The sequence below is a fragment of the Vanessa cardui genome, chromosome 17 (genome assembly GCF_905220365.1).
Source record: "Vanessa cardui chromosome 17, ilVanCard2.1, whole genome shotgun sequence".
Classification (NCBI taxonomy): Eukaryota; Metazoa; Arthropoda; class Insecta; order Lepidoptera; family Nymphalidae; genus Vanessa; species Vanessa cardui.
Window position 1 is genome coordinate 5368465 of NC_061139.1, and position 24435 is coordinate 5392899.

The following is a 24435-nucleotide window of genomic DNA, read 5'->3' on the forward strand; positions in this document are numbered from 1 at the left end:
TGCCAAATGGGGGGCAGTCCGCAAATAAAATTGTCGCCACAGAAGTTACGTCTCACGTACTCGGTCATTGTGAATTCAGTACAGGATCCCGGTTTACGCCACCTTCAAGTTTGTTTCGATAGAGGATTTATTTAGCAGAATGTGTTGCTTGGTACCGTGTTGCTATTTGTGTTGGCTTATTTAGCTATGTTGTTTAATGCGGAGTTCCTTATATATTTCGTGATTAATAATAATGCATAAGTATATGTATACTAGCGACCCGCCCCGGCTTCGTATGGGTGCAATACTGATACTAATTATACTATAGAATTTGTTCAGTGTTTCTTTACTATATTGTCCATGTATTATATATAAAAACCTTCCACTCGAAACATACTGTCTATTAAAAAAGACCTCATCCAAATCCGTTGCATTACTTTAAAGATCTAAGCATACATAGGCGGAGGCAGTAAGCCACTTTTTTATACTATGTAATGATAATGATTATGATGATAATGATAACAAAAAGCCGAATCAAATAACAGAAGCTGAATTTATTTAAACGTGAGAGACTACTTCAGAAAATGTTTGCAAATATAATATTCGCGGTTCATTTTTACACTTTAAATATGTTGCGTGGTCCAGTTTTCTTCTTTTATTATCTAGGTTGGTGAACTGGAAAATTTGTTACCTGACTGTGAGTGGTAACCACTTTGGCACTGTATGAAATATGAAACATTCCTTATTTCACCAAAGCGTTACCATCCTTGGAAAGCTATTATGTCCCCTGTGCTTGTAGTTACACTCGCTTAGTCATCCTGTATATTGTATAAACTACTGTAATAAATAATTTGTCTTGTAATTTTGTCGATAGAATATATAAACATGAGGGGGTAACCTACCCAGGTAAAACAGGTGCCCAAACAGAGCAGATCGATAAAGAAGGACATATCTAGCTAAGCCCACCCCTTAATTTACTGTTAGAAATTCATAAGTAGAAGTTAATATTTTTACTACTTTACCTACCTTGAAAAGTAATGCCTAGAAAATAGCTTTTATTGGATTTACCTAATGGCCGTAGGTATTGTTTGGCCATGTTGGAAGATATTCTCTTTAAAATGCTATTTTGTAGTATAACTTTTGGCTTATATAGTTTTATTTAGAAAAATATTCATTGTAGTCGATAACGAAATGAAGCTATGCAACCGTTCAGGGTGTATTCTATTGACGTTCAATATACACATAAAATGTATATGAGCGTCTGGTTATTTCTTTATTGGGATCGCCTCACCGATGCTGGCATCCTTTGTCCGGCTAAGATGGCGGAATACACGCCGACCAACCCCTGCTGAGTAAATTCGCTTAACGCGCCATCGTAACGTTTTTGTGTGAAAGAAAAGCAGCGCCGTATTGGACAGGTTAAGTAAAATTTCTCATTAGGCATCGTAGAACCTGAGAATTTGATATTTTAGTCCCCGAAATACGTAACATACGAGTATATTCCTGAAGTATTAGTACCCAATATTGTATTGTATACTTTTCTTCTAAATTGAATCAAAACACTCGTAGAGAAGGAAGTGAGAAACATATTGTTACGATTCATAAACGCGTAAACATTACATATCCATACATATTTTTCTTTTTAAACTTATACCTATCCGTGCATTAAACGATGATCACGAGTTCAAACCCAGTCTGGCAACACAGAATTTTCATTTGCTTAATTTGTATTTATCTTATCGAATACGGCGGTGAAGAAATACATCGTAAGGAAAATTGCATTTGGCTAATTTCAATTAAATTCTGCTACATGCGCCCACCAACTAAAGGAGTAGTGTGGTGGAATAAGCTCTTGGAGCCCTTAGCCCAGCTGTGGGATCTTTACTGTTACTTTTATACGTATAAGTAGAGAGACGATATGGGGCTATATAGCAGAAAATACGCGTCATGCTAATAAAGTTCAAACATAATACAATCTTACAAATGATGATATACGAGGAAAACAGCACCTATTTTAAATAATTTAGTTGCAGCTTTGTGTCACAGCCTAATAAATTTCTGTGGCCGAGGCGTTATTACATCATATAAATTCTCATACATGTAGACATGAACTGCATATAAATGTTCCAAAGACTGGAAATAGAATACGTTTCATTTTGTCGGGTAATATTTCTGTTTTCGTTGCTAGTCATTATTACGTACTCGTAGGTAGTTATTGGTTTCATTTAAGATTACAATGGCGGTTGCTTATGCAAACTTCGGCTTAAGAACTTCCTGAATGAAAATCTGATACTATCTGGTAGATTGTATCTGATTGATTGTATCTGGTAGGTTTATCTTACATAGGCCAAACAAAGAGAAGTATCGGTACCAGGGTCAAGGAACATATAGGAGATGTCAAAAATAGGCGTTCTTCAAAGTCTGCAGTTTGTGAACACGCTCTGGATAAACCTAACCATTTTATTCGATTGGATAAACCACAGATCCTCGCTAGAGAACACAGATTCATTCCTAGGATGATACGCGAGGTTATTGAAATTCAAAAACATCCGAACTTCAATAGAGAAGATGGTTGGAGACTTTCTAACACCTGGGATCCACTTATTAAAAATTTAAAATCCCAAATCCAACAGACTACAAGACCTAAAGATACAGTCAGTGCCTTCTGCGTGCAACCGGAACGTTACTCAAGATACCAATTGAGAAATCGTTGGTGGTAGTTGTAAATAATATTTCTTTTGTTCTTCAAATAGATAAATGTCACCTTAGTCTACCCGTGACCACGAACGCTGTAAAGTGCTCGAAACGTCGGGATGTCAAAAATAATTAATATACGCAATTCAAATCCGTTACAACTAGTTTTATTCCAATGGTTAATATTTTTTCAACGCAAATACCTACTTATCTATTTTATGTACATTTGTATTATGATGGACTAATAATTCCAATAAATTGATAATAATAGTTCTTAAGGGATTTCTTTTATTTAACTAATCAATCAAATTGTTATTTATTTACCATATGCCAGTTAATACTTCTATATAAACTATACTAAGATAAATAATTATATTTCATTTTATTATTAAGGATTAAGAGACATACAGATAATGGTTATACTGTCACAATCAAGCACTTACACATTATTACTGTGAGATTATTTTAATTGCAATGATAACATTTCTATGAAATATTCAATTTTTATTATAAATCATAAAAACTTTTTTGCTAGTTTTTTTATTTACTTTTTAAATGGCATTAGTAATTCTTACCTACCAGCTTCATAATAAATCGAAATTTTGATAGGTAATATAAGTACCTAGACATATAATAGATAACAAGGTTTCTATTTTACTTAGCTCACCTTTAAACTTACATTAACAAGGATATGTTATAGTTTATCACGTTAATATACAGAATGTGTAGGGTTACGAAATATATAGAAGCGTATAAGTAAGTGCCAATCTTATCTATCTTTGAAGATAAGCCACTGTTGACGGATTTAAGCTTAGAAAATCAATAAAAAATACCAGAATTATGATACCTTTCAATCCATCATTTTTTAACCCCGTACTTGATAGATACATTTATGTTGAAATACTTAGTTGCCATTGTCCCGTTTTAATAGAAGATTTAAAAAAAAAACAGAGCACGAACTAAGCAATGATTCTTATGTTTTATATATCATTAAAACGTTACGTAGGTATATAAAGTTGTCAATGAATTTCAATTCAAAAAACCAGGCCTGTTAATTTAGGGCATTGAGTATTCCAGCTGCGGACAGAGATATCGTGTATCACTAATATCACTTAGGTACCTATTGGGTAACAAAATTATAACACAGGTAATTTTATATTTCGAAGTCAAAGCGGATAGCTTGTATTAAAAACACGGCGTGTGTAATCAATTATCGTATCTGTTTGAATCGATTAGCAGACGACGTGTCTGTGCAAATCAATTTCGATTGTCACCTTCACGACTGATACTGCGAAGTGGATTTTAATTTAATTTTCTTATATTACCTAAATCTTTATGACTTTTGCATTCATACCTAACTATATTGTAAATTAAAGTATGCAGTGATTTAATTAAAATTGTAATAAATAAAATTGATTACGAAATTAAATGTGGTGGTGTGGTTATAACAAACTAAACCGTGAAATATGAAGAGTAGATCGAACTAAAAAGGTAAAAAATAAATTATTCTTTCTGTAAGCAATAGCATTTTTTTTAATTCAGCATCAGATAACATTCGCATAGACAACAATATACTTGAATAGTACATTTATTATAGCGAATATAGGTCGATAAGTAACAACGCTCCAAAAGAACACACTAATGATCAAATTGACTACGAAAATGGAAACACTTTAATCAATAATCTACTTCATGAATGATAGTCTCGAACATCGCCTGAAATGCATTTTTTATTTTCATTAGCGATCGTACACGATATATATACGACATCTAACTAGGTAGGTAGAGTCAATCGGTTACTTGATGCGCGCAGCACCTGTGCCTTCACAGACTCCGTTGACAGACAAAGACGCAGATAATAAGGAACATCCCATTGGTGCATCCGTCGCGCGGCCCCGCCCATCGCCGCAACCGACCAATCACGACCTCGCATACAGATCTCAAGCGTTATCTAGTTATCTGCCGTCTCACTTGCCACACTAGCTATTTTCAGACATGAAAATGTAATGCAGCGCTGAAATACAAATGCAACGTCGAATACTTTTAGCGAATCGAAAACGTAATAGATTTTCGAGCTGCTCTTGTCTAATGGATTAAAAAAACTGTATAAATTTACATTGGCGTAAGTGATCTTTGAACCTTTTTGTAGTTAAATTTTAATGTCTCAATGAGGTAATCAATTCTGTTCATTGGTTGAGAAATTAATGTAAATAAGTAGCCATTGCCTTCTATTTAGCGATTGAATGCGACACGATAAGATACAAATTGCTAGGTCGCATTGAATACCTACGCTTTGTTTTTTAATCAACGTTGTGTTTTATTAAGTACCATTTTATTTTAAACTCTTATATATATTGCATTTACCTCTAACGCTAACACAAAAGGTTGATCACATTTAATCAGAGAGGTCAATCGTTACTGGAGGTGTAGCGTGACTGATTTCTTATAAACCCTGTCGATAACTGAAGGGCCTTTGTTTAAACGTCACTGTTGTAAAATACAGTTAGTGTAATGACGGTCGTCGAATTAAAAACAAACACGCGATCAATAGTGTAATAGGATGCCGTTGATGATAATTGGAGAAGAGAAAATAAGACCCAACATTGTCCTCAAGTAATAACCGCTTGGAATAATTTAGAGAAAATATTTTTACCATCATAACATAATGATGTTTTCAGATGGTAACCTTGTATAAACGTCCCCGAAACTCGTATGAAAGAGAAGGGTGCGGTACAAAGACAAGGTGCGGTGTGAGGGGTATGGGGCGGCCCGGGCGAGGGTATGATTCGGGATTATAGGGATGAGCTTTCGCCTCCTCTCGTTACTCTGGGAGCGTTCGTCGCGGCCGTCGCACATATCTTGCGATCCCCGTCACCGCACTATCGGGATTGTGCGTAGCGCTCCGATGTATTCAAATCTTTAAAGACGATTCGAAATTTAAATATTTATCTCTATTATCTTATCAGTATATTCGTGTTGTGTTTGTATATCAGTGCTCATCAATTTAATTTTTTTTTAAATTAACCAGTGACTGTAATTAATTGAAATTGTTGCTGTTTTATAAGAAAGTGTTAATGGACTGAAAAAAAAGAATGCTTGAATGCTTTCGTTTTAATGCCTAGGTGATTTAGAATGAAGATGTCCGGTAAGTGTTATGAAATATTCAATAGATATGATAATTTTTACATTTTGAGAAGTTTATTTCAGAAGTAGATAATTCGGGCAATAAATGTCCAAAAAAGAAAGAAGTATAGTTCAAATAAAAATAATAATACATACTTACATTGTTTATATTTTTAAAAATATACGAATGTAGGTAAATATATTATATTTCCTCATCGCCGAATTTAATGTCATAATAATTAAAAAATAAATTAATAAAAAAATAAGCTTTATTAATTATTTGAATTATTCTACTAATTAACGGAAAGTCTACAATTATTTAAATTTCAGGTAAACAAAATACAGAATGCTTATAATGGATAGGTATTGGTAGTCATACGTTGTTGCTTTCTAAATATTTAATTCCTTATATTACAATAAAAAGATAAAAAATTATGGGTAAACTTCACTTCAAATATATGAGGTACCATTTCATTAGTAGGGAACTTAGTTACAAAGAGTATATAAAGTACTTAGTTACTATAACAATAGAATAAAACACATTTGTATTCGAATTTGTTCTATATATAGGTACGTAGATTATAATAACATGAATATTAATAGTAGTAAGTTATATAAGGATAAATATTTCATTTCTTTTAAAAAAATTATCTAATTATTTACTAATCTTCTTTCAAATATAATTCATTTAAATAGAAATATTAGTATTATTGAAACGAAAGACTAAGCTGAATGATGTCAGATCTTTGACTGTTATAAACAGGCTAATTGAAAAACTTTTTTAGTTTTTTTTTCCTGTCATTTAATCGTTTTTAGTAGGTAAAGGTCCTCACAAAATATACATTTTTAATTAACTACGTATAGTGTCTAATATTTATTCAAAAAATAATAGCAATCTTATAAAAAAAACTAACAAACAAAAAACGACAAGATGTGTATTTATACATCGAATCAAGTGTTATCTAAAAATGTTAAGGGCGTGCGAAAGAACCCAAAAATTATGACGGATTATTTATCTGTGGTAATATGGCAGTGTAATCTTTTGGCGGGCGCCGCCGGCCAGAAAGTTTGTTTACATATATTGTTTGAAACAACTTATAGTTGTTAAGGGTTTAGTTTACAATATTGACATGTGAAATGTTTTTTATTTGTCCTTAATAATATTGTTGTCCTCGACGTTTTTAAAAGTATAGTTTTTGACTAGCTGATGTCGTTGAAAATTAGATCGTTTTTCAGTTAATATTTAAATTCGATAAATAAATGATACAGTTGACTACAAATACATGCATAATAAATGATTGATAACGTATAGAGGATAGAAATGAATCCAGGTTACTGGACTTAGTTTTGTTTTGTACTTCTCGTTTCTAATTAAATAGGATTTTTTAATAATTTATTGTTGCAACATAAAGTAAGGTAAACTACAAACTCAGTACATATTTTAACTTGAGAAAGTTTAGCTTTCCAAGAAACGCTCGACGGTCGTCAAACGAATACCTATTTTGCAAATATAATATCTGATGAGGCATGCAGTTTGCATGCCTGCTTAATTTTTCACTACTCTGATAAGTTTGAACAATATTCATCCTTATCCCAACGTGTTAAGAATTATATTTATAGTATAATGAGTGTCTTTGTCGTGTTAAGAGTATTTTATGATGGCATAAGACGAGCCGTGAACTCTCGGTGACACAGCGTCATAAGCCACGGTTATTGTCAGTCGCCGGAACTAACTCGTGAAATCGGCTTGCCTTGAGGTCTCGGAATACAGATAACATAAACTGCAGTCATAAAATGTTTTCATTTAATGCTAATATTACAAATATATTAGGGAGAAAGTAAATGTTGAAATGATGATTTTTGTCTTTACCGACACGTTTGACTTCGGCAAAATCGGTCCCTGGTTAATGTCTCTACCTCTCGTTTTACAATAAATTGAGATGTATTGACCACCAGATCTATTTACAGAGTTATCATTAGCATAAGATTTAATATCCATATAGGTATCCAAATAAATATCGCGTACTAATTCATCTGTTCGTTGCTATTTTAAAATTGAACGTTAGAAACTAAAGATCGAACTTTTCGTTTAAAATTTTCATATTATCTTAGGGAATTTTAATGCAAATGAAACGAAATTAAATATCAATGAGATTTGTATAAATTGATTGCGACAGGTGAACTGGCATAGCAACCGATTTAAAGGAACGCAGTGCTTACCGAACTGGATTTACAAAAGGGAACCTTTAGACACGTTCACGCACATCCTGCGTTTTGTTAGACGGAACTGCACTTTTATAATGCTAAGCAGTTATCATTCCTCTCTTGTGATTGTATTGTATTAGAGGTCTATCAAGCGTCTAATTTTAAAGAGTTTTTTTTATTGCCACGTGCTGTGGAAGACGTATGGACAAGATAGGGGTTGTTTTAACAAGTATATTAGTAGTAATGGGGCGGTTATGATTTATGGAGTGTCTCTTTCAGCTGTATTTGCCTGGGGTTGCAGTTTATTGATGACACGCGTACGTTGCGTCGCTTGTAATGAATTTGTTTCCTTCTCTAAACACTATTGTTAGCTATTTGTCTTTCTGCTTTAATGTGATAGTCGGTGGTGATAAATGACGCTATAAAAAACTTCTTTGTGTAAAACGATCGATATGTTTTTGATTACTTAAAGAGTATGTGATATTTGCCTTTCTTAAATTTACCTTTTACATGGATCAATGCTAAGCAAATATATTTGCCTTCATTGATTTTGTTACTTATTAGTTTTGTTTTTGCTAATTCTTCTACACTCGTTATCACATGGAGGTACTAAAAATAAAAGAAACAAAGGCATATCTTCATGTTGATTTGCATTTCGGAGGGATGCTCTGAGAGACAAGAGACAAGCGGAAATCCTTTGTGGCGAGCGGAAACCAGGCATAATGCGATCACCATCTTGCATTCCATCATTTTTTTTATGTCTGAAATAAGACAGGTTCGAGTTGTCAAGGCACAGGAACGATTGCGGTTCTGATTTATTAAATTATTCGTAACACTAACGAGTAACGATTTAGTTAAACATTTGTATTTTAATTAATCAGAAGACCATTGCACTCTACAATAAATAATTAATATTTATATCTTTTGCAGCGGCAGACAGCCAGGAATCTGGCAGCCCTCCTCCCAGCCCTAGTGATTCTACAGCATCAGAATCAGCGCCCACCTTAGTGCATATCAAGCAGGAAACTATGGCCCCAGACATGAAAGAATACCACAGTGCATTAGACTTTGGTCTCCCAGACGCGTACTTACCCCCAAGCTACGATTACTCCAGAAATTATTTATCCAGGCCGCTGGATTTACCAAATCAAAGATACTTAGAATCGGCTAAGAGTCCTGAAAGGAATGATGAAGACTACAAGGACGAATTAGACAAATTCGACTGCAATATGCCAAGTGAACTAGTTGTAAAATCTGGGGGTATATTTGCTAGAGTTAATATTCCTTGTGGTACGAAATATGGACCATTTAATGGTAAATGGGACACGCAGCCTTTGGAAAGAAGATATGCATGGGAGGTAAGTTGTATTTGTATTTTTTTTTAAATATGGAATGAAAAATTGCTTGTAATTGTAATATTTGTTTACACGTATAAGAAAATTGAGCAATAATTTGATGTTAATATAAAACGTTACACGAACAATAAGGAATTCAAACTCTAAGTGACATTGAATAGTGTCAACGCTCACATTTACTAATTGATTGAAGCATCTTATTTTGTAACATGCGCTTTTTAAAAGAACCACTTGTACTGTCGGGTCAAGTGAGGATTAAGTGTCAAAAATCAATGGAGGGTCTTGTTAATAAATAATCTCCTAAAACTGAAGCTTTGAAACAAATGTCACCGTTGGCAGTAAACTGTTTATTTTATTGGTGTCCTTAAGTAGCACTGATTTTTTTTTCACGTGTAGTTATTGAAGTGACTTCTTTAACCTTCGTGTCACACTTCGTTGCATTTTAACAAGTTCATATTATGTATGATGCATTAATTTAGTTAATGTTTGAACTGTTGACTACTTTAAGTATTCAATGTGATTGTTTTTAACTGATGAGGGCAAGATGAAGAACCTAAATAACCTTGGATTTGTATTTTAATATATATTTTTTAATTGATACCTATATTAGATTAGGTTAAATAAAAAAAGTGGATAACTTTTATAATTATCTCATTAATCGAATACACATATAAAACATTTATATAATATTATTATATATAAGATTTCAATATAATTCAGAATAAAATTATTTAGGTAATTTTAAGAGTCATTTTTCAAGGAAATATAGAGCAATCTCTACATTTTGATAACAATAAAAGAATAAATTATTTCGCTCACTTAAGATTTTTTGCCAAATCTTGCGAAGTGTGTTCAAGTATGAAGATTGCCGAAGATATATGAATGAGGACATCAAACGATTGAATGCATTTCAAGTCTCGGATCTCAGAGGGTGTGGCGTTATCTGCCCATAGGAAGCGGAAATCAATTGTCTGTTTCGATTCCTGGATTACGCCAAAATTTATCGGAAAAAGTACGAAAATATCGAATTTCTATCCGTATTAAGAGAAACATAAATGAATTGCGCGTCAATATTAAATCATTGTCCGTGTTTATATCAGTACTCATTTTGAGAACGATCAAAAATCTCTACGTATTGTTAGTTAGTTTCTATGTTACCTTAGTTTCTATGTTATCTATAATAATATGTATTATAAATGCGAAAGTAACTCTCTCTGTTGTTCTTCACGGCCAAACCAGTGAATCGAAATTGATGAAATATGCTATGAAGTCAGCTTAAATTCCAAGAAAAGATAAACTCTAAAACACGAGCCAAACCGCGGGACAACAAGCAGTCCATAAGTTATTCGGGGATATAACGACGTAATATTTTATAAATTTATTTTAAAAATAGAACAGTAATATTTTTTAAATTTCAAACTTTCCCAACATTCTATTTTTTATACTAATTTAATAGTTTTAATGATAAAAATTCTCCATAATATATTTTCCTCGCACTTGTACCTATTCTTGGCGAACAATAGAAGTGGTATAACAGATAGTTCGCAATATTGTGGGTGTCATGTTACAGTCAAACCACGGCATTGTAAGTCGACGAGGCTCGTACTTAGTTCCGGTTCTTGAATAGACGGTAGTTTGAATTGAAATGTATAAATATTTAAGTTGGACAGATAAAAATCAGCGATATACATCCTATTGATCAACTATTTAATACATCATTATTGTTTCTATTTAAATAATGACAATTAATGAAATTATTTAATATATTTTCTTTTAAAATGAAATGTAATAATCAATATATTCTTTATTCAAGTAAACGTTAAGATTTAAAAATAATTATTATTTGTGCATTGAAGGTGTAATCCTATCTTCTACTTCTAGCATTAGTACTGAATGGTTAATCCAGCACGAAACAAGGAACAGCGTCTTGACATTATTTGTTCTATAAAGATTGCGGAATCTGCGTATAATCAGCTCAAACACAGATTTGATTATTAAGAAATATTATTTACTTTAAAAATTATGTGGATTACAATTTTATAGTGCTAGTTTTAGTTTACAATTTATTTCATATTTTATTTTTTGTGTATAATAGTAGTGAACGTGATGTCAGGGTAAAGGTGCCAATTGTGGGCACGTCATTAGAAGTAAATCCTAATCGCTGACCGCGCCGTTTCCGCGCTATCGACTATAAAGATTCTTTGATGCACTGCTCCCTATTGAATTATAAGATTTTCTGTAACTTTGTGATATATGGATTTAGGTACTGCCATTGATGCTAAACATATGAGTTTTCAAAATTATGCATTTACAAAAATAATACCAATATCTACTTACATATATGCTATAATGTACAATCAAACTATATCAAATGACACTATATACAACTTTATTCTTTGATATTAAATAGTTAGTTATTTTTTTTTTACAAAAGTTTCGTCACCAAAGAGTTTTATTTCAAAAACGAGTACTATCTCACATAGCAGTAAAATATAAAAGGAATGGATTAAAATCAATGTTCACATGTCTACAAACTAAAGGGGTAACATTTATTGTTAGTTCGGAGACATGGTAGCGTTATCTAACCACCGTTTCACAAATTTTGATATCTCAATAAAGATTTTGCTAAAAAAACTGATCCGGGTAATCAATGAAGTCTTTGCTATCATCCCGTGTCAAAGTGCAATAAAGGTGGCGTACGAATAAACCTTAATTTTGGTTAAGGCGTGACCCCCGTCAACAATTTTTTACATCAAAACTTTATATTTTAAAGAAAAAACGAAAGTAACGGTGAATTCAACAATGAGAGACGTCACCGAATTCGTACTTAAAAATTAAAACTTGATTGGCGAGTTTTTTTCTTTAAATAATTTTGTCAAAAATCTCTTGAATCGCATCTTTTCTTTACAATTTCTGTTATTGGCATTTGTTAAATAAGATTCCCTTTTTAAGTTAGATTCGATAAGATGGGACTTTGGTTCTCACAAGGTTTCTGATCAATATTATTAATTGATTACTAACTGAGCAACGTACCTTATCTTATTATGTAAATATATTTATGCTTGTTAGAAAACGTTCATAGATGCTAATTATTTTATTTTTAATATAAACTTACTTTGAGTAATGAATTATAATGAGTTCTCTGGGAACTGCTCATCCGTCGTGTAAATATTCAATGATAGAAACAAGTTTATTACAAAAGGATCGGCATCGGCAAATGTCAATCAAAATATGAATTTATGAATTTGGAAGAGCTTTATAATTCGGGGTGGGACAGACATTGATTCGAAATTGGCACGTAATGGATACCGCTAATTTTTATTGCAATTTTTATTTGATTGTAAATGAAAAAAAAATCGATTTCGTAACGGTTGTGTTTGCTTTGGATCTGACAAAGGGAAATGGTTATGAATTTTTAATAGGCCTCTGTTTATTTTTCGATGCGAAGCGTCGGTGCTTGTATAATTTGTTTGTGATGTTTGTGATATATATTATTTAACAGAATGTATTTGTTTTAAACTTACATTTTTAGTATATTTAGGTGATGCTATTTTATAACCGATTGATATCCGTCACCTTCCTCACCTTTGACTGTATCAAATAAATAACGATTGATTTTATTAAAAACTATTCTATGTAAATACATTACACGACACAGGCATAGTGATATAGCGGTCAAGTCTCTGTGACTCCGTTGATTGGCGTATAACGTGTTATTTGCAACTAATTTAACGATTTGTTACGAAAAGAAACAACTCTTGTTACAATTATACACATACTTATATGTATGTATATTTTTTAAAAAGAATATAAATAAAAATAAATCCGTGAGCACCATTTTAATATATTTGAAATTTTAATTTTAATTCGTAGCGTTAATTGTGTTTAGATTTGCCAAAGCTGGGCCGAATCCGTTGCATTACTGTCAAAATATCTGTCATAATCGTGTGACATCTTTTCAACTGGCCACCCCCTTAGCAAAGGATTAATGTGGCCCTATTACATCTTCATTACGGTAGGCGGCTGACACGCTATTGTGAATGAAATAATAACATTTTTTTTTATTGTTATTACATTTATTGCCATGATATACGCTTCTCCGTTTACAGAGTACAGATGTGACTCATCAAATATGAGAATAAAATATCATTGAACTAAATGTAATTTTCGAGTCGATTTCGAGTTTGAAAGAGTCGAGATGGCCCAGTGGTTAGAACGCGTGCATCTTAACCGATGATTGCGGGTTCAAACCCAGGCAAGCACCACTGATTCATGTGCTTACTTTGTCTTTATAATTCATCTCGTACTCAGCCGTAAAGGAAAAAATCGTGAGGAAACCTGCATGTGACAAATTTCATAGAAATTCTGCTACATGTGTATTCCACCAAGCCGCATTGGAGCAGCGTGGTAGAATATGTTCCAAACCTTCTCCTCAAAGGGAGAGGAGGCCTTTAGCCCAGCAGTGGGAATTTACAGGCTGTTGTTGTAAATGTAATTTTAGTATCAAAATGAAATGTTACTTTGTTAAATTTATGCTTTTTGTTTATATATATCGGATATCGTTCAATGTCAACGATAAATTAATTATTCATTATCGATTAACGTACCCAATTTGCTTGCGTTATTTTTGGATTGTGCTTTTAAAATATTAATTTTATAAATTACATTATATTTTTTCGTGTTCAGAAATAATGATAAACCATTCAAGATTATTCTATATTGTTTTAATTAATTATTTTTATACTATTATTAAACCAAATTGTATTTAATAGATAAGCATTTAGCTTATCCGACGTATGTCTAACGTTTCCTGATTTAATTAAAAAAATCTAAAATTAATTTTATTAATTACTATGTAATGATTTAAATAAGTATCTTTTTATCGAATAAATAAATATGTTCATTTATATATGACACCAGTGATTTTAGAAAGCTAGACATTAAGACCTCTTAAAAAAATCTGAGGATGACTAAAATTAAGATGAATTCATACAACCATACAAAAAGTAAAGTAGCTGCCATATAAATGAGCAAATACCGACGTCATTTAATTAATATTAATATATTTAATATTTAAATTAAATGTAAAAAGGTAGTTAGTGATAATAGTAATACAAAGCATAAATTAACTAGTAGTAATTTGTAACTTTTTATTGGTTAAAAAACACAAATAAATCGAAATCAATTTTTTTCAACAATCAACTGTACACAGTTGTGAATATAAATGGGTACAAAACTGATTACGTATAAAAATATATTAAATAAATTTTGTACTTTACTACTTAGCTTATTTTACTTGCGATTTTTAACGTAAAGTTAGAGGTAGAAGAATAATTATAAATGCACCTTATTCGTATTTGTTTGATTATAACTTGGGAATATGTTTTTTTATTTTTAATTTAACAGGTGTTAAAACGAAATATTTAATAAAAATAAAATGACATAAAAGGGTCACGAAAATTAAGTTAAATAGGTAGTAAAAGAAAAATGCAACATTATATATACATAGGTACTTTTAAAAGATGCTAAATATCATGCAACTTCTTTTTATAAGCGCTAAAGAGGTTATCTTCAAAGAGTTTTAAGCTTCAAAATCTTTAAAAACTTAATACTAATTAAATCGAAACGAGTATAACTTGAGGCTATGCAGTGATTATTATCAATCAATTCCTACGGCAATGATACGTGTATCAATTTGATGAAGTAGTCGTATACTCGTAAATAATATTATCCGAGGGGAACTTCACCCCAGATGGATGCAATCCAAACATTTTTATTATTAACAATCAGACACTTATCAGTTAATCTTACACCGGAGCACAATGCCGGCTAATCTCCAGGCGTGATAGAAATTTATCTTCGGTTTCAGCGGATCATTGTCACCTCGCGTCGGCTTCCCCTAGATCCTACGTTCAAGGAATATTTGCAATGATTTAGTCGCAGTTTCATATAGCTCTTTATAAAATCAACGTCGTTGGGTGGATGCGGAAGTATTATTATTTATTAGTACTTTTCAATTAATTAAAATTTTAAATGTTTCATGGTTTAAATAAATTTCCCGCAATATAAAATTTGTATCGTATTTTAAAAACGAAGTTTACACACAACTCGTGTCTTTGCGGCGTCTTATTACCGCCAATATTTTCACCGACAAATTCGTGTTCGTAAAAACAGTGCGGGCATGCACAGTGGGGCAATATTTCATCTGAGCTGGCCAGAACAATAATAGCTTGTGGAGTCGAAGCCACGGCACGTTCGCGCCACAATGTTAGCTGCAACCATTTTATTTTGACCTTTCTTTCGTGTTGCAAATCTTTGAAAAATTAGTTGGAACATTTAAAGTGTTAAAGCTCAACGTTGGTTGGACGATGGATATACCATCGCCAGCATCCGTGTAGACAAAATAATGAATTACCCCGAAAGCAACGCGATATATGCACCGGTTATTGGGTTAGGTTAAGACTTGTTTACTCAGAGAACTCAGCAGAGGCGAATGTTGATGCGTCGGATGCCAAGAGGCTAACTTTGACGCCGTATTATTACGCGTATTGTTTTTAAATAACCATCTCGAGGTGTTCCTATTAAATGTCAAAATGTTTTGTATCGGTACGTGTATTTAGCTTTAAACATACTCAACATATTTAGCGGTAGAATCAATATGTAAATTGATAGGTATTTGTTTATAACATAACAATACCGATCGAACAATTTAATATTACTAATATGATTTTATTCAGATACTAATTTCTATATCCAATGCTTATTCATAGACATATAACACCTTTAACGAAAACAAAAAAAAACAACAGTCACCCCACTGCTCTACATTGAATAAAAAATAGCAATGATCACCAAAAAAAACATCAGTAACTAACCGAATAATTTCGTATCCCAGCAATTGTCACGGTGACAGCCGCCGGTGTCTTTGTTGAGATTTTTTGCTTGTAATCTTCGAGCTAATCCGTTTTAACGCAACCAGATGTGAGACTGCATTTCGACGCAGAATTTAATTGTACAGAAAGAGGTGGAATTGATATTTCAATCACTAGAATAGTATGTCTGTATCTATATCTTAATACCTAAGCATTTATAACAATATTTATAAAATTAAAATTTTTAAAGTCCTTTTACATCAGTTATTTATTTTACACTGTGTATTGTATACCGCGTTAATCTGTGAAACGAATATAAAAAATTTGGGAGTAATTCTGTCTGTCTGTTTGTAAACCACTGAACCTTGTTATTACTAGTCTAAAATATATACGGTGTGTCAAATGAATTTGCCGCAGACGAATATAAGTTTTTTGACTTCTTTATTAATTCATTGATATAAATGTATACGTGAGCACATTTTATCATTAACAAATATTGCATCCATTCTTTTATAAAAAAGGGCAGTTTACGTCTATAAAAAGTATATACACGTCTATAATTGACAGCGGCTCTTTGTCCACCGATCACAAAACAAACGATAGCCTTTCTTTGTGCCAATCAATGGGGTTCCGTTAATACTAGATCAATGGGACATCGTGTAACACCCACTGATGTGACCAGCGCTACTATCAAAAAAATGCATTTTACATTTCCTTACAGGTATTAAATTAAGGTTCATATTCGCATAGCTCCGTTTTAATTGATGTAAGTTATGCACGTTTTTTGCGCAATGATAGCGCTTCGTGAATATTTTGTCGTGTCAGGAATTAAACCGTTTTGTCTCCGTTTAATGGTCAAAACGTGACCATAGAACGATATCCTAATTTCTTAATAATTTGTTCGGGATACGGTGACAATGAAATGTCGAATTCTATTCAAAAGTTACGGTAATTTATGGGAACGTGAGAATTAACCGAATTAGATTCCGAAATATAAGTGACGAGTTGCCAGCATTTGATTATCTTGTATTCGTATTAGTAAAAGGATTTATTTGTATACAAATTGAATGCGTCACACTAACAAACGATGTTAAATTACCATCCTATTAGCTGTGTTTATGATATATGTTCCTGAACTTTAAGGCACGTGGAAATTCAAATTCTTTGGGTTGCTTATCAGTCTTCACGAAACTTTTTTTTTCAAACCACTGGGTCATCTCAATTTGGTATGCATCATGCATTGCATTAAATTGGTATTAATTTAAAGTCGATGACATTAAGTAATGTTTGGAAAGTTGTGTCTTATTGTCATGTTTCAGTTTAAAGCCTGTATAAGTACACAGTGTACTTACATAAGAGTTATAAGATTGGTGAATAATTTATAGTAAAGAGTCACTACTTTCAGTATCTTTTATCTATCTGCAACTTGTCGTCCAATCGCTGAATACAACAAAATAAACATCATCCGATAACATTTGTGTTACTATAAATATTGAATATGTATGTTTGTTAAATCTCGGTTGCGTGCTGTATAAATGTAAAAAGAAAACAATTTGTTGATTGAAGCAACAGCTATCATATACAAGGGTAATAAAACAAAGGAGTTTCCTTATAAAAGTGCGATTTAGTATCTGTTGACATCAGCGGAAGTAATTCTTTTTCCTGCTGATAGCGAGGACAGCGTAAGGAAGCGTGGTGCCTCAGTCGGTTTGAAATATAAGAATAATGGGAAAAATTCTTAGAAGGGTGTTTTTTTCCAGAATTTCATTAGGGATGGCAAAGACTTTTAGAAGTGGACATTTTACCTTGACCTTTATTCAGGTAATCATATAAGAAAATACGGTACGTAGCAATGGTTGAAATTAGTAGGTTTTTTAAATGCTTATTTTAAATTGTCATTCATGTCATTAAATAAAGGAACATAAAAAAATATTTGATAAAGTTTGTATATACATATATTCCGCAATAATACAAACAGTATGGTTGGAATCCTCATAAATTTTCCTTTCATTTATTAATATGGCCTTTATTAATAATAAAAAATATAAATAAAAAAAGCTTAAAACGGCCACCGAATATATTAAACATTAGATCCACTCCACTAAATTCGAATGCTTTTATTTAAAACTAATAATTTGGTTTTAAATTCTATTCATACATATATATCTAGGCTATGTAAACATACGGTCCAATTTGGCGCAGGCATACGTATGGGTAAATAACCGCACAAATTGTTATCTTGTGAAACGAGTCGTGTGATTCGAGCAACGACGCGTGATCGCCGCAACTGCGGTACGGTACGCTCTTCAGTCTATAGTGGTGGGACGCCTCGTATCGATATTATCAAAACGTTTTTGGCAAGAACTTTTTGTTACACCACAGTTAATCTTACTATTTAATCCAGCATTAGAAAAATTAGGAAAAGTAATATTATTATTTCGTCATTATCTAAAAAAGCTTAATGTAATTAATATTTAATAAAAAATAAAACTTAACAAAAATAATGAATTAAAATTAAATTACAAATCTATTATATAAACAATGAAAAATTGTATCACAAACTTTGATATATAGTTATCGAAAATTTCTATATTTTGTTATTCTTCTAACAATAAATAAAGATTCAATTTATAAGTTTTAGGTGAAATTTAATTGTATGCAGAATATGCTTTACTTGCATCAAAATGTTCTCAAATAAAATTATATTTTATTTTACATCGATAGAAAATAAGTCCATCACTAAATTTTATGAAATGTAATTTTCCGACGCTAGCTCTCGCGAGCTAGCGTCGGAAGAGCATTTGTAGCTTTTCCGAGTATTCTGGGAAATTGCGATCTCCGCGCAAAGCGCAAAATATGAGATCAGCCGCAGTTCGCTTAAATTACAAACACATTTTTATAATAATCTGCACTGCGGTCGTTTTGCTTTTACTCTTCTAAAATTCCGAAGTATAAATATCTAAGAGAAGGTTGGGATTTCGACTTTTATATTCGGAGGTACGCGCGATATTTTTTTCTTTTATTTCGCATACATTTTATTTTCTCCTCGTTTTATATATAAAATATCTCCTATTACAATTTTATGGGTATAACTTTTCAATGAAAAATAAAATGCATTCAAGTAGTTGACTTTACTAGACTATTGAGTTAAATAAGGTCAGTGGAATAATCCTGTCTCATTACAGACCTCTGTAAATCAATAATAAGTTTTTTATATATACAAATAGTTATCTATTTGAAATGAGTACACTGTGTTACCCTTTTGTATATAATATAAGCGTATACTAGGCATTACATATTTATATTTAAAGTCGGAATGGCTAAGCGGGTATAAAACATATTTTAATCTAATGAATGCTTTTTAATTTCGAGTCAATTGACCTTTATTACAAATTTAATTTGCAACTATAATTTATTTATTTTTATTATTTTTCACTGTGCTACGATAAAGCTGACGTGATGAGATACATGTGACTTGCTAAATTTATATGTAGATGGTAAAAAGAATCAATTGAGTATAATTTGAAAATAGAGTTTGAAGATTTATCTTCTTACCGATATTTTAAATTATAACATTTATAAAACAGAATTAAACTTATAAATATATAGGTGACATCCCTATATACTTATAAGTTGTCTACGGGAATATTTTGTTTTTAATGTAAAATCAAAAATAAATTTAGTATGTTTTTGTTTAAGTGATTTAAAAAAATTAAATAATAATCTGTCATTAACAAACTGGACACATATTTCACGTTGTCTCACCCCATATTGTGCAGTCCGCATCCTCCACTGGGCACCGATGACTGATGGCTTACTTGCTCTGCTCATCATACCCTTGGCTAGGGCTGTCAGTGCCTACAATTTTAACTAAGACTAGTATTTTTAGAAGTTACTTTATTTAATTTTTTTTTCAATAGCGATACACCCTTATCTTAATTTTTATAGAGATACATTTTTAGATTCATAATTTAATCAAAACAAAATTGATTGCGACATTTATTTGTAGAGTAAACTTTTAAGTTCATCGAAAAGTTTTTAAGTCAACGATTTCATAACGACAGGATTATGTAAAAATTTGTATCTTAACCTTCAATAAATTTATTTTTAAGAGCATCAAAGAACATACTAATTTAATGAATTCAAATTTCGGAAATTCGTTTCGGAACAATATCTTATTTACATAATAAAAAATGGGAAAGGTATTCGCATTGGTTTTAAATAATACACTAACTATAACACAGCTTTTGAGCCGTGTTTCTCTCAAGTGTTAAATCACGAGAGCAAATTGAGCACGCAACCCTGTGTAAGACGGGGGTTGCTAAGATAATTATCTTTTTTACCGAACGCACCCGACGCTGTTTTAATAACGTGATAAATGCTTCGGAAAGGCTTGTCGCTGACGCGGAAGGAGGGTTTCCCGACTTAGATTTGATTAATACCTTACTTGTTACTTTACTTTTATTGTGCAACAGATGCTTTTTATATATTTTTTTCATATAATTTTCTTCGCATTTCTCGGGGATCGCCTTTTTTAATTTTACGCCCGATTAGACGCACCTTCTTTTGGTGACTGTTCAATTTACTATTAGATAAACGTGTTCGCATTCTCGGTACATTTAATAGATAATTTATGGCACATCGTAAGTAGCAATCGACTTTTAATAACAGTAATTAACTTGAACTAAGTGATATAAAATCTATTAGGTAGTATATGTTTTGAAAAAAGAAAGTGAACTTTATGATCAAGTATTTATTTAGTACTACCTAATCATGTTATAATAGTGCGTATGTTTTAACTAAATCACTGAACTATTATTTCAAAAGAAAGTTAAACATATTTCATGTTAAGGTTATTATACGCTATTTACTAAAGCAGTAGATCAATTTTAAAAACCCTAATTTAATATCGAAGCACAAACACGAAGCCCTCTATCATGGAAGTACACATCTTTGTAAAATATTGCCTTTTCTATTATGACTCAATAGAACTACCGATTGGCTTGTCAAGTCATGTAATATGCAAAATATATTCATTCAAAATTAACTCTAATTTCGTTGGCTTTGAGTGCTATGTTTGCCTAAATATTTTAAGCTCTTATGACGCAGGGTATTACTTTATACGCAAAAGGGAATTTGAAGAGTCCGATAAAAATTGTAGGTTACGAACCCCTCGTTTTCATAACGGTTAGACTAACTCCCTTGTTTTCTTATTATCAGGTTAAATTATGCCTTTTGAATGCTACTTTAAAATTATGATTAATTTTGTTAATGAATATTTTAAATTTATTTGTATTTTCATTTGGCGATGATTAAGAATAGAATATTCAAGTAAGTATTTTTACTTGACTTTACGACCCTGTGCAAGTTTTTCTGATTTGGTCTACTCACTTAATTAATTTTATCACCTATCAGTAATAGATATAATTTATTAGTCTGCCTTTTTATTCTAACATTATAATAGTAAATTACTTTTTATTAAGAAAGGTAGATCAGCAGACAATTTACTTTTTAAATATTTTGTTTAATAACAATGTAATGTAATAAATGACCTATTACTAGACAAGAGCGTTCTCTCCTGTAACGAATATGTAGGTAGGTATTGCTTATAAAAATTTAGGTTTTAATAGGAACCCCAATAACACTAAAAATATTAACCTGAAAAAAAGTTTGGTTGTTTTATACTTTCATCTCACACATGACTCATTTTAATTTAACAATATTTTTAAAACGCATATTTTCATTTCGCTGACATGATAAATATCCAGAGAGCGATATGAAAATTAAATTATCGGGGGTGGTCAATGATAAATGTCCAAGCTGTGACGATCCCGCACTGACACGTACTAATAGCGCCATCTATCGTGAAGCCGCTGTGTCCGACTAAGTGTCAGTGCCCACAGGTGCGAGGAGATGACGCTGCCTGGCGAATAAATAATTGACCTCAATCTTAACTTTAAAATAAATCATATATTACCTAAATATTATTTAAAGTCAAATATGATGTATTTGTTATCTTGATAACGATTATCATCATATTATATGTATATTTTAAATTCAATCATGATCTATTTTGTGAGGTTACAACTCTAATTATCATTAATGCAATATATTATAAATAGGTAAGACACATAACATAAAAAAATACTTACCTATAAATTCGCTATTCACATTGGAAGTACAGCGCCATCTTTTATAAGCCTACCAATACGTACGCTTTTTCTTGCGGTCCAAGAAGTTCTTACTTAGAACACAAGATGGCGCTTTGTAAAAAAATAAAAATGGTTTCTATCATATTAAATTTATGTAATATATTATATTTTTCAATATTATTGCTCAATTATCAGCTTTGTTTACATATAATCAATGTGAATGTGTAAATTCATTAGTATAAAAATGCTTGATTATAATATGTCTATATTTTTTCTATCAGGTTCTTGGAAAAAATGGAGTTCGCGGATGGCTGGATGGTACCACAGAGAAAACAAACTGGCTCAAGTTTGTGCGATCTACCACTTACACCCACGACATTAATGTTCAGCATTTCCTCTTAGCTGGTCAAGTATGATCATATTTTATGTATTTACCAAATTATGATTGATTTATTGATTCCATTGCTTTAATATAGGTAGGTACCTACAGCATATTTAAGACCATAATTAAAAAAAAAAAAACATAAGACGTAATACTTAATTTTTTATAAGGGCTGTTTTTTTATATAGAAAGTATATTTCTTTTTCTAAATAGAGACTTTATTTAATGAATTGAATTACAAAAAAAATTGTGTTCGCTTATAAAAATATTTCTCCATTAAAATCGCAACGATATAGAGTTAAAACTGACGAATCACAACCCTCATTACCGTCTTTGTTACCACCCCAATAAAATTTGAATGTGGAACGTTTGCAAGTTTCCGGTGACAGAAAATCGTTCTGAACAACTGTGTCCTACTTCCGGTCAGGGGAGCGAACAGATGCGGTGATTAGATTCACTCAATTCCCCTCAGGTTAAGCGGTATTTGATATTTTGACCCCGTATGTATGATTATATGAAAAATCTGTATAAAGTTGTTTACGAGTAATTTAAACAATATAGCTTTTGTGTTTTTTTTTTTTAATTAAAACTGACAGCTGAGTTCATTATTATATATCAACTCCGGTTTACATTTTGAATAAAAATTCTTACGAATTTAAATTCTATTCTTACTATAGGTTTTCGACACTTATTAATGTGACAAGGTTTCTTCGAGTTGCTTTTTAAGACAAATTTACCTCTGTTTAAAACTTAAGAAGGTACGCGTATGTTATCGAAGTACATATTATTTGTATTTTGTATGAGTTTGAAATGGATTTAAGGCATTATATCGATGTGAAAATATAAATCGAGACATTAGGTACATATTTAATCTTCGCATTATGCCTATTTTTAATTATATATTATTAAAATCTTCATCGAATTATCTTATACATATTGCTAAAAATAATGTTACTAGTAGGCTCTATTGATGAATACAAATTATATACTTTAACTTTATTATTGCCCGTTAATTATAATAGTATTGTAATCATAAAAGTAACTTCTATCTGTGTGTTGTCTTGTTAATGTGAGGTTGTAGGGATTTGGATAAGTATTATAGAGCATATTTTGATGAAGACAATTTCGGAGATAACTATTAGTTATATCATCTGTGTGAAATATGATGAAGTAGGACTTTACAAATGATAATTAATAATGTAAAGGCAACCTCTTCCATAGATTAAAATAATCAATTTCTATTATTAGCGCCTGATGGATAAAAGTTAACAAATAGTTATTCCAATAAATATTTATTAAATAAAATGTATCAATACAAACGATGATTTAAAATATAAACATAATTATTTTACAACTATTACCGATACATGTCGATTTGCGCCCACATACCGAAACTTCTAATCTTAATATGCTAGACATATTTTAATGGAACATTAAAATGTTACAGATTTGGTACAAAGTGACGCGGGATATCGCGTCTGGGCAGGAGCTGCTGCTTGGACCACGAACGTCTCTGCAGCTACAAGATGTAGTCTCTGGCATCGGTGAGTGGAATGTTTTATTTATTATTCATAAAGAAAACTTTATTTACTATTTTTGCTAGTGTTCAAAGATATATACGTTTTCATTAATAAGTTTAACATATGGAATAAAGTTGGAAAAAATTTGTAGGT

At 31.5% G+C, this 24435-nt stretch overlaps 1 protein-coding gene across 3 annotated transcripts in view; it reads left to right on the forward strand.

Annotated features, from left to right (window-relative positions):
- LOC124536984 (histone-lysine N-methyltransferase MECOM-like) overlaps window positions 1-24435 on the forward strand; it is a 93940-nt gene that overhangs the window by 55194 nt on the left and 14311 nt on the right. For all 3 annotated transcript variants that reach the window (XM_047113680.1, XM_047113681.1, XM_047113682.1), the window contains 3 exons: window positions 8932-9359; window positions 22662-22790; window positions 24210-24306. In XM_047113680.1, coding sequence (XP_046969636.1) covers window positions 8932-9359; window positions 22662-22790; window positions 24210-24306 — 654 coding nt within the window. The remainder of the gene's footprint in view (window positions 1-8931; window positions 9360-22661; window positions 22791-24209; window positions 24307-24435) is intronic.